This window comes from Mobula birostris, chromosome 32, assembly GCF_030028105.1.
Source record: "Mobula birostris isolate sMobBir1 chromosome 32, sMobBir1.hap1, whole genome shotgun sequence".
In the NCBI taxonomy this organism is placed as follows: domain Eukaryota; kingdom Metazoa; phylum Chordata; class Chondrichthyes; order Myliobatiformes; family Myliobatidae; genus Mobula; species Mobula birostris.
This window is the reverse complement of record NC_092401.1, coordinates 24,623,059-24,635,538: the sequence shown is the minus strand read 5'-3', so window position 1 is coordinate 24,635,538 and position 12,480 is coordinate 24,623,059. Positions and strand designations below refer to the sequence as shown.

General features: G+C 45.8%; 1 protein-coding gene across 6 annotated transcripts in view; it reads right to left on the bottom strand.

Annotated features, from left to right (window-relative positions):
• carm1 (coactivator-associated arginine methyltransferase 1) overlaps positions 1–12,049 on the bottom strand; it is an 82,462-nt gene extending 70,413 nt beyond the window's left edge. For 5 of the 6 annotated variants that reach the window (XM_072248383.1, XM_072248384.1, XM_072248385.1 and 2 more), the window contains exon 1: positions 11,901–12,049. In XM_072248383.1, the coding sequence (XP_072104484.1) occupies positions 11,901–12,042 (142 nt within the window). In that variant the 5' untranslated portion in view covers positions 12,043–12,049. The remainder of the gene's footprint in view (positions 1–11,900) is intronic. The other variant, XM_072248387.1, reaches the window with a different exon arrangement.
• Between the last annotated feature and the right edge of the window lie 431 nt (positions 12,050–12,480).

Genomic DNA, 12,480 nt, shown 5'->3' with positions numbered 1-12,480 from the left:
TCCAAGCAAAGGAATTCCTCGTTACCAATGCCAACATTCATCCCTCAAGCGAAAACAGACACAGATCACAAAACCAACAGCACCCTGAAGTAATGCATTACAGGTTAAATGCAATGAATGTTTCTGAAAAGGATAGATCGGAACCATCGATACTGCCTTTCGAAGTTCAAAGTAAACAGAGATCACCACATACTACCCGGAGATGCATTTTCTTGCAGGCATTCACAGTAGAACAAAGAAATACTATAGAATTAATGAAAACACTCATACAAATAACCAACATGCAAAAGATAAATTGCGCAAATAAAAAACAAATAATATTTAAAAATAGATAAAACTGAGAACGAGTTGTCAAGTTCTTTGAAGTGCATCCATAGGTTGAAGAATCAGTTGACTTAAAGTGCCCACTCCCCACAAAGCACTCTCCTTCATGGAAAAAGTAAGTGACATCTACCCACCCCCACCTACCCACAAATTCTTGTCAATTAGAAACAGCAATGTATTCTACCTCCCACAAAGCCAACTATTAACATAAACCTTTCTCCACCCCCCCCCCAAAAGAAACTACACAGAAAGGCAGCAATAAGACACCAGGAAATGACATGATAATCAACTTAGTATGAAATGCAATTCCTACCACTTCACATCCACATCACCTGCACACCTTACCATCAGGTAATTTAATAACCAGACTAAATCTATTAAACAGCACTGTCCCTAGAGTGCACGTCAACCAGCACACCTCAAGAATGTAATTAACATGGTATCATACAATAAGTGTTGACGCGTGGCCAAGTGGTTAAGGCGTTCGTCTAGTGATCTGAAGGTCGCTAGTTCGAGCCTTGGCTGAGGCAGCGTGTTGTGCACTTAACCACACATTGCTCTGCGACGACACCGGTGCCAAGCTGTATGGGTCCCAATGCCTTTCACTTGGACAACATCGGTGGCATGGAGGGGGAGACTTGGCGGTCTTCCATACAACCTTGCCCAGGCCTGCGCCCTGGAAACCTTCTAAGGTGCAAATCCATGGTCTCACGAGACTAACGGATGCCTATGACGATACAACAATCCAACACACAATCCTAGCCTTCAAGGTTTCTCACATTTTCCAAGCTACAGGAAAGAAACACAGATCTACCACCTAATAACAGCAAAGATCCTAGTGTTCATGTGCTCATGTATTTTGAAATGTGTTTTATAAATACAAAACTCTTAGTTACATAAAGAACACATTAAATTAGCTATCAAGTCAAATTACCATAATCCAAATCACAAGTTCCCAGCAAGGACATCTCATGATGTCAACGCTACATCAGATCAAGGAACAACCTATCTCCCCTATGCCTGTATATCAAGGCAGCGAAGCGATGCACCTTCAGTGTGTCAAATGGAGAGTACAGCCACATGACAACTAGCTTCACAACCATTCCTATCATCACAAAGCTATATCTGCTTCCCTCAACTGTCCAGCATTGTATAATTCAGGATGCACAGAATTGTCAGCACCCCATCAGGCTCATATATACAAATGAAATTCACACAAGTGCTGAATGAATAATAATCTGCCCCAATGGAACCATGGGGTAAGTAGGATATTTAACATTCATGAAAATGTTTCTTGGTGTACATGGGAGAGGATCCTTCCACTTCTGGCTGTGGTCCATGAAGCTAACTGGGAATTTGGAATGAATATTACCAGAAGTGGTGTAGAGAGAGTGCAAGAGAGATTTACAGGCAAGTTAGGTAAACACACGAGGGGAAAAAAAAATGACACAGACAGAAAAAAGTCAGACAACGATCAGGTGGGAGAATTCAAGTGCAGCACAAAGCAGGCAGAACTGGGTCTGTGTGGGATATTTGATATTCTACTATGTGTCTGCACTGACGCATAGCTTGAATCAGATGGCAAATTCATTCTGACTGAGCTTGAAACCCTTCCCAAGATCTCTACTGCGTTGATTAGTCACTGCTTTAGTGCTCATGCTTCTTGGTTCTGGTCCCAGCCATGTGTTGTCAACTCTGTCCATCTCCTTCCAAGTCACGATCAGCCCAAAGGTCAGGCTTCACTCTTCCCCAACACTTTGTGCTTATTATACTGTCACTGGAGAGGGTCCAGAAGAAGTTTACAGGAACGAAAGGAATATGAGGAGCATTTAATGGTTCTGAGCCAGTATCCACTGAAGTTTAATAGAATGATTGGGGGGCGGGGTGGTGTGTGAGAGAATCTCAGGCTCATCTTGAAACCTTCCAAATAGGGCTGATTGGCCTAATTTTGGTCCTATGTCTGAAAAGAGCCAAAAATAATCCAAAAGCAGACAGCTCAGCTCAGTACAGGAGTTCCGGGACTGAATGAAACAGCACTGAGAAAAGGACACAGGTGAAATGTTAAAGGCATTCTCCCCTCAGCGGTGAGGCTTCGCAAGGGCTCTCCAGGTGGGGTCACCTGAGGAATCATGTGGAAGTGACCAAAGGTCAAACTGGCCTCAAAGATTAAGCAACCAAAGTATACTGCTAGCTTTACCCCAGCTAACCATGGCTTAACACTCTCACCTACCGAATCTGGTTTCATGGAAATGCGTTATACAGCACAAAAACAAACTCTTGGCCTTCTGACACTTACATTACATATACAGCTTACGTACAACTGCTGTGAAGCTCTCAGAGTGACCAGTCCTCAGTAGGAGCACAGTCTGACGTGATGGAGTTGGGTCTTCCACAGACGGTCGGAGATGAATAGCCACCCCTGAACCAGTCTATTACTGGGTTCCAATGCTGCGATTGGCTTCATATCCGTCACCAATTTCAAACAGCCACCGCAACTCCGATGGTGGTGGTGGGTGGTAGGAGTAGTAGTTTTGTATAATATCCTTAATCATTTACTGCATGATCAATAATGTGTGCATTGAACCATCAGAAAGATAAGCTATCACTGCCTTGGCCGTCCAGGTGGACGGTCAATGGCTGCCTGGTATTACCATCATTCCCAACTCTGGATTTATGTGCTACCAGTAAGCAGTCTCACAGTTGCTCATCACACAGGTACTGATGCAGCCACTCAGCATATTAGATTTTCATCTGCAACCATCTCGGCAAACTCATCAATGAATTTCTCACTGCTTCATGATCAGCAGACGCGTTATCACCACAAATCATTAAAAATCTAATGCTGTGCCTTTTCTTAAATTTCTGCGACTAGCCTGAATATTCACAATGACATTCAACTTTCAGATCATCGCTTGTTTCAGCAAACCATTACGTGGCATTATGTTCGCTCCAACACTGATGAACCCACTCTTTCAATACACAATCAAGATCTTCATTTTTCACTTTATCCAGTGTTTTTCTATTTTCATTAACTTCTGTTCGTAACATACATGAAGACACTTCTCAGAACTGTGTTGTGTGCAGAAACCTACATATCGCCTGGGTACATTTCCAGCACGTTGTGAAATTTTCCATTTGTGACGTCATGTCAGTGCTCAAACAAAAAAATTTCAGATTTTAGAGGTTTTCAAATTTTGTAATATCAGATAAAGGGTGCTCAACATGTATTGCTGTTCCTTTTTCATTCACCCCTAATTCCTCCCCCTAGTTACCCCACCATTCATCTGAACACCGTAGTCAATTTATGGTAGTCAATTAAAGCAAGCATCTCTTTTTTCTGAATCCGGGAGGAAACACACGTAAAGCATGAATGAACAAACTCCATGCAGACAGAACCAGATGTCAGGATTGCATCCCGGTTGTTGGGGCTGTGAGACAGCAGTTATACCAGTTGCCCCACTCTGCAACCCTACACTATGAGCTCAAGTCAACCACAGCATTGTACGCAGGATCATTCCTGCTACACACATCAAAGTTGCTGGTGAACGCAGCAGGCCAGGCAGCATCTCTAGGAAGAGGTACAGTCGACGTTTCAGGCCGAGACCCTTCGTCAGGACTCAGTCTGAAACGTCGACTGTACCTCTTCCTAGAGATGCTGCCTGGCCTGCTGCATTCACCAGCAACCTTGATGTGCGTTGCTTGAATTTCCAGCATCTGCAGAATTCCTGTTGTTTGCGTTTTTATCATTCCTGCTATCACTTTTTCTTTTTAAATTTTTATTAATCATTATTGAAAATCAACAAGAGAAAAATACATCAAAATAATCAAGACATCCATATATCGAATAAGAGTTAAACTATCAACCAAGCTGAACAGTATATCAATAATAATAAAAAAACAAAATGTTAAAGCTTTTTTTTTTAAAATGGGAAAGAAAGAAAAAAAGAACCCCTACTAACGAAAACAGAAAAAAAAACCCTAATAACAAAAAAAGGGGGAAAAAAACCCATTTGGAGCACAAACCCAGAGCTATGCGCCATACAAGTTTCCATAAAAAAAGACATCAATCTGCCAACCAAATCCATATACCCAAGCATCAGAAAAGGACCATCTTTATTAACTCAAATCAAATGATAATAACGGGCAAAAGAACCCCACCTTTTCTCGAAGTCAAATCTAGGATCAAAAGTTTGGCTTCTAATTTTTTCTAAACCAAGACGTAACATCACCTGAGAGAACCATTGTATCAAAGTGGGAGCAGAGGCAATTCTTGCTATCACAGGTGCTGTCTCTGACATGCAAAAGATTAAAGGACACTCTTTTGAAGAGAAAGGGAACTTCAAGCAATGAGACCAAATTTTAATCTCAAACCACCAACAAAAAAAAATGGAAAGCAAAAAACTGAAGCTGGAACTTGAAATAAAAATAGAAAATGTTAGAGAAACTCAGTAGAATATGCAGTGCCTGTGGAGAAAGAAGTAAAAAAAATACACAAGAAGGTAGAAGAGGAGCATAAAGGATGCTCTAAATACCCAACAAGTCAGGCAGCATCTGTAGAGGGGTAAGACAGTTAATTTCACGGGTCAATCACCTGTCATCAGCGGATTGGAAGAAGGTGAACATCATGTCACTGTTCAAAAGAGGATGTGGGCAAAAGGCAGGTAACTATAGGTCAGCTAGTTTAATGTCTGTAGTTCGGAAAATACTTGAAGCTATCACTAAAGAAACAGCCAGGCATCTGGAAAGAAATGGATTCATCAAGCAGACGAGCACAGATTCACCAAAGGCAAGCCCTGTTTGACAAACTTACTGGAGTTCTTTGAAGATATAAGTGCAGTGGATTGAGGGGAACAGACAGGCATTACCTACTTGGATTTCCAGAAGGCGTTTGATAAGGTGCCGCATAAAAGACTTGTCCATAAGATAAGGATGCATAGAGTTGGGGTGATGTATTAGCATGGATAGACGATTGATAAACTAATATAAAGCAGAGAGTTGGGATACATGAGCATTACTCTGGTTGGCAGTGGTGAGCGGTGTACCACAGGGGACATTAGCAATCTGGAAGAGGGGATTGAGTGTAATCTATCCAAGTTTGCTAATGTCACTAAATTGAGTGGAAAAGCAAATTGTGCAGAGGATACAGAGAGTCTGCAGAGAGATATAAATAGGTTAAGTGAGTGGGCATAGGTCTGGCAGATGGGGTACATGTTGGGAAATGCGAGGTCATCCACTTTGGAAGGAAAAATTAAAGATAATATTATTTAAACGGTAAAAGATTGCAGCACACTGCTGTGCAGAAGGACTATAAAATTATGAAACCGACAGATAAGATAGGGGCAGGAAAGTTGTTTCCACTGGCAGGTGAGACTAGAACTAGGGGACATAGCCTCAAGATTCTGGGAAGTAAATTTAGGACAGAAAGGAGGAGGAACTGCTTTTCCCAGAGGGTGGTGAATCTGCAGAATTCTCTGCCCAATAAAGCAGTGGAGGCTACCTCAGTAAATATATTTAAAAGAAAAGTGGATAGATTTTTGCATAGTAGGGGAATTAAGGGTTATGGGAAAAAGGCAGGTAGGTGGAGGTGGGTCCATGGTCAGATCAGCCATGATCTTATTGAACGGTGAACAGACTCGACGGCCTACTCCTGCTCCATTTCTTTTATTTATCAGAACCATTGCGTGGCTTTTTGAAAAATGAAATGCTGTTCTTTGCACTTTGTTGGAAACATTAGAGGCCAAAGACAAGTATGAAGAGAAGTGGGACAGTATAAACAGCTCGCAGGTCAAATTTACATACTGCAGACAGTGGCTCTGAAGTCACCAATTTGGTTTCTGCAGAACGAAGTGGACCACAGCATGTGTTCTGAAACTGGTACATGGAACTAGGATATTGATTGACAGAGTGAGAGGTGAAATGTGGGAATTGGAGCTGATGCAAATGACAGCTCATTTGACGACGGTGGAAGGGAAACCACTTTTATTGAAAAGGACAAGAAAGATGCTGTCAGTAGACAGACACGAAGGTGCTCGAGGTGAGTGAATGGAATGGAGACATTACAAAGAATGTTAGAGAAACTCAGCAGAATAAGGAGGTCAAAATAAGTCTGGGAGGCTGCCATCCTGCATTGGATACTTAAGCCAATAACAAAATGGCCATTGAAATTTTTCTCACATACGCACACGCAGTGGCCTCTCTATTAGGTACATCTGCTCATTAATGCAAATATCTAATCAACTCAATCTATAAAAGCAAGCAGACATAGTCAAGAGGTTGAGTTGTTGTTCAGACCAAACACTAGAATGGAGAAGAAATGTGACCTAAGTGACTTTGACTGTGGACTGACTGTTGGTGCTGGACAGGGAGGTTTCAGTAACTCAGAAACTGCTGATTTATTAACCAGAAGCCATGGATGACCGCGGAGGTGCGTGCGCTGCTGAGGACCCGTGACTCTGCCTTCAGAGCAGGCGACAAGGCAGTCCTAACAACAGCGAGGGCCAAACTGTCCCGGGCCATCAGAGAGGCAAAGCGTGCACACGCCCAGCGAATCCACAGCCACTTCCAGGACAGCGGCAACATGCAGCGCATGTGGGAGGGCATTCAGGACATCACAAATTACAAGACAACACCACCTGCCTGTGCTGCTGATGCCTCCCTTCCAGATGTGTTGAATAACTTCTACGCTCGTTTTGAGGCAGAAAATGATGTGGTGGCGAGGAAGACCACCCCTCCTCCAAATGACCAGGTACTGTGTCTTACCATGGCCAATGTGAGGAGATCCCTGTGCAGCGTAAACCCACGGAAGACTGCTGGACCAGACAATATTCCTGGCAGAGTGCTTAGAGGATGTGCAGACCAGCTAGCAGAGATTCTCACTGACATCTTCAACATCTCCCTGAGCAGCGCTGTCGTTCCTATGTACTTCAAGGACACCACCATCGTCCCCGTGCCGAAGAAGTCTTCAGTGTCCTGCCGCTACGATTACCGTCCCATTGCACTCACATCCATCATCATGAAGTGTTTCAAGAGGCTCGTCATGAGGCAGATCAAGACCCTGCTGCCCCCCTCACTGGACCCCTGCAGTTCGCGTACCGTCCCAACTGTTCAACAGATGATGCCATTGCCATCACCCTCCACCTGGCCCTAACCCACCTGGACAAAAAAAAGACACATATGTTCGAATGCTGTTCATAGACTTCAGTTCAGCATTCAACACAACCATTCCTCAGAAACTGATTGGAAAGCTGAGCCTACTGGTCCTGAACACCTCCCTCTGCAACTGGATCCTAGATTTCCTGACTGGGAGACCTCAGTCAGTCTGGATCGGGAGCAGCATCTCCAACACCATCACACTGAGCACGGGGGGCCCCCCCAAGGCTGTGTGCTCAGTCCACTGCTGTTCATTCTGCTGACCCACGACTGTGCTGCAACACACAGCTCGAACCACATCATCAAGTTCACCGATGACACGACCGTGCTGGGTCTCATCAACAAGAACGACAAGTCAGCATACAGAGAGGAGGTACAGCGGCTAACGAACTGGTGCAGAGCCAACAACCTGTCTCTGAATGTGAACAAAACAAAAGAGATGGTTGTTGACTTCAGGAGGACACGGAGCGACCACTCTCCGCTGAACATTGACGACTCCTCCGTAGAGACCATTAAAAGCACCAAATTTCTTGGTGTTCACCTGGCGGAGAATCGCACCTGGTCCCTCAACACCAGCTCCACAGCAAAAAAAGCCCAGCAGCATCTCCACTTTCTGCGAAGGCTGAGGAAAGTCCATCGCCCACCCCCCATCCTCACCACATTCTACCGAGGTTGTACTGAGAGCATCCTGAGCAGCTGCATCACTGCCTGGTTCAGAAATTGTACCATCTCGGATTGCAAGACCCTGCAGCGGACAGTGAGGTCAGCTGAGAAGATCATCGGGGTCTCTCTTCCCGCCATTAGAGGCATTTACACCACACACTGCATGCGTAAAGCAAACAGCATTATGAAGGACCCCACGCACCCCTCATACAAAAATCTTCTCCCTCCTGCCATCTGCCAAAAGGCACCGAAGTATTCGGGCTCTCACGACCAGACTATGTAACAGTTTTTTCCCCAAAGTCATCAGACTCCTCAATACCCAGAGCCTGGACTGACACTTCTACTTATTTATAATTATGTAACGCCGGCACCGTTTTGTGCACCTTACGCAGTCCTGGGTAGGTCTGTAGTCTAGTGCAGCGGTCCCCAACCACCGGGCCGCAGAGCATGCGCTACCGGGCCACGAGGAAACGATATGATTTGGCGATAGGAGTCAGCTGTACCTTTCCTCATTTGCTGTCACGCCCACTGTTGAGCCATTACGCATGCGTTATCCATGTCGGCGCGGGAAGGAGATCAACTCCTCGAGCTTGCAAATGACGACGGGCTGAAAAGTATGTTTGACATAACATCTCTGCCGGCATTCTGGATCAAAGTCAAGGCTGAATATCCTGAGATAGCCACGAAAGCACTGAAAACGTTGCTTCCATTTCCAACATATCTCTAATGAATGCAACGAAAACTAAATTGCGGAATAGACTGGACAAAAGGAACCCCCTTCGAGTATCGTTGTCTCCCATCACCCCTCGATAGGACCGTCTTGAGCCCAGGGCTTCCACTGATTCAGCGATATTGGTGCATTGCAATGATTTTATATGTTCATACGGGGAAAATATGCGCGGTGTGTTTAAAATCCAAACGTTACTTAAAATGTTATGATGCTATTGACTTATATAACCCTATCACAATTACAGCACAGAAACAGGCCATCTCTGCCCTTCTAGTCGTGCCGAATGCTACTCTCACCTAGTCCCACCGACCTGTACTCAGCCCATAACCCTCCATTCCCTTCCTGTCCATATACCTATCCAATTTAACTTTAAATGATAACATCGAACCTGCTTCTGCCACTTCTACTGGAAGTTCGTTCAACACTTACTTCAAGCTCCCCAGTCCTCCCCTGATAATTGACTTATCACTATATTCATGCGAGGAAAATACGCGCTGTGTGTTTAATATTAAATTCGTTAGATAAACCCTTTTAGAAACAAAATTGAGTGTATTCGCCATTTGTCACTGATATGCCGGTCCTGATTAACACCCCCCCCCTCCGCCGAACAGAATCGCCAAAAACGATTTGTAGAGAAATAATCGGCACGTGCACGCATGCGCAAGTCATGCATGCGCACTGGTGCCCGCGCAAGGCTTCATGGTCATTGCAGTCTTTCTCGGGGTAAACCCAACGTATTTGACTGCTATTCTTGCCCGTTGGCAACCCTACCCACGCGCACCCCGCCCCCGGATGGGCCGGTCCTATGAATATTGTCAATATGAAACCGGTCCGCAGTGCAAAAAAGGTTGGGGACCCCTGGTCTAGTGTAGTTTTGTGTTGTTTTTTACGTCGTTCAGTGTAGTTTTTGTATTGTTCATGTAGCACCATGGTCCTGAAAAACGTTGACTTGTTTCTACTGTGTACTGTACCAGCAGTTATGGTCGAAATGACAATAAGTGACTTGACTTGACTTTCATGCATAACAGGCTGTGGAGTTTACAGAGAATGAGCGAAAAACAAAAAAAAATCCAGCGAGCAGCAGTTCTGTGGGAGAAAGTGCCTTGTTAATGAAAGGGACGAGAGGAAAATGGACAGACTGAGTCAAGCTGACAGGAAGGCAACAATAACTCAAATAACCTCGTGTTACAGGTGGTGTGCAGAAGAGCATTGCTGAATGCACACCACGTCCAATCTCAAAGTGGACGGGCTGGATGGGTAAAAGACCACGCATGCACTCGTTGGCCAATTTAATAGGTACAGGAAGTACCTAATACAGTGGCCACTGAGTGTGTATGTGGGTATATGTAAATGATGGGGAGGGGGGAACAATCATGAAATAGTGAAAACATGGCAAGCAGTAAAGCTTAGAGAATTGGAGTAAACTGAGGGATGCAAAAGACCCAGAAAACTAAAGGTTTATTGGTTTGCTATCTTTATGCCTAAAGAAGGGCAAAGAAAGTGTTCTGGTTGAGGAGTGGGTTGGTGCTAGGACCCAAGTCTGCCGAAAACAATATCACATGGCTAGTAACAATGAATCCAATACACATGTATTATCCTGACATTATTCAGAGACAGTTATTTTTAAGTGAAAGGCCCATGACAGCTGCAAGCTCCTAACTTCCCTTTGCCAATTTCTCAAGTATGCAACATACTCCTCCCAAAAAATTTCCTAAGTGATGGCCTATCAGGCTACTTGACCAGGAAAGGAGGCAATCTTAAAGAGATTAAAAGAGCTCTGAATAGTATGCACAAGCCTTTGAAGAGCAATAATGCCAGGATTCCATTTGTTTTATGAATTATGAACAGTGTTAACGCTTGATTAAAAATATTACAAATATTATAAATATCAACTCAGCCTCTAAATTAGTAGCTGCTGTCTAAATTAGAGGCTTCTTTCTTGGCTTGGTTTCCCAATTGCAATGGTAGCTTTGCAGCCCAATTCTATGTTTACTGCATGTTAAATATGAAAATTTAATGAACGAACCCAAATTACTCACAATTACAGTTTGCAGCAACTCCAACAAGTGTCTTGGAAATAATCCAAAAGATATTCACAAAAGGTAGAAATAAGGTGTGCAAGCAAAATGATAAGTGCTGAAGGCAACTCCACTTAAAACACAAAGCAGAAGGAAAATAACATCTTACACCAGGCAAAGATACTGCAGACAGGCACATTTGTGAAGACAAAACAGGCGACATAAGAAACCGGCGAGACCATTGAGCCCATCAGTAAGATCATGGCCGACTTGCCTCAAAAGCCAGTTTTCCTTCCCATCCCGCATGATTCCCAAACATCCAGAAACCCTTTGAAAGAGAATTAACGGCCCATCGGGGATAGAGAACTCCGAAATATCCACTAAAGATATGAATATTGAGACCTGTGAGTCTGGTTCTGAAGCTCCGCATCTGCCCTGTGAGCTCTGTGCGTATGATGACTGAAACAGACACAGAAGCGAAGGAGTTCTGTGAAGAACTCTCAGGGGTGGCGGTGTGGGGCTATCTGAAGCGGGGAAGGACGGGGACTACCTGATGGGAAGAGAAGGTTGAATGAGAAAGAGCGGCGGAGAACAGGTTGTGATGGAGAGCTTCCCATTCTGAAATGGAGCAGCAAGGAGATGGAGATGGGGACGGGGACGGGGACGGGGACGAACGTCCCGGGAGCCGGGTGGCGATTCTGGGTCGGTACAATGCGGCAACCCCGGCTCCAGGAACACAGGAAGCCACACCCGGCCCTCCGGGACCCCCGGGCCGCCAGCGGGGAACTCTCAAGACCCCGGTAACTCGAGGCCGAGGAGCCAGGAGTTCTCGGCCTGTCCGGAGGTGACCGGGGCCGCGGCGCTCGCCCTTTCCGTGCCTCGGGAGTGGGAATCAACCCCGGCCGGTATTCGCAACACCGCGAGGCCGGGGCGCCGGGTGGCCTGTCATGCCGCAGTCCCGGGCCCAGGCCTTGGGCAGGCCCAAGCCTCCGCCGGGGCCCGCGGCCGCTACTCACTGCTGTACAGGCTGATGAAGGCGTTGTCCTGCGTCGTCTTGATCTCCAGCTTGAGCGGCTGCTGGTCCGAGTGCCGCTGGATTTCCCCATTCTGATCGCCGATGGACACCAGCCGCACGCCCGGGAACACCGTGGTGGCCATTTTAAACACCAAGTGTGCGCGCTGAGCGCACGCCTTTAGTGTAGGCGCGATCCCGCCGCAGGCGCACGACGCCCGCAACTCGTCCATCAGCCACCAGGCGGAGCCCGCGAGCCAAGAGCTGAAATACCTGCATTAACCACACGTGGAGCCCGAGAGCAGCGTGCTGAAATACCAACATTAACCACACGTGGAGCCCGAGAGCAGCGTGCTGAAATACCGGCATTAACCACACGTGGAGCCCGAGAGCAGCGTGCTGAAATACCGGCATTAACCACACGTGGAGCCCGAGAGCAGTGTGCTGAAATACCAACATTAACCACACGTGGTGCCCGAGAGCAGCGTGCTGAAATACCGACATTAACCACGTGTGGAGCCCGAGAGCAGCGTGCTGAAATACCGACATTAACCACACGTGGAGCCCGAGAGCAGGGTACTGAA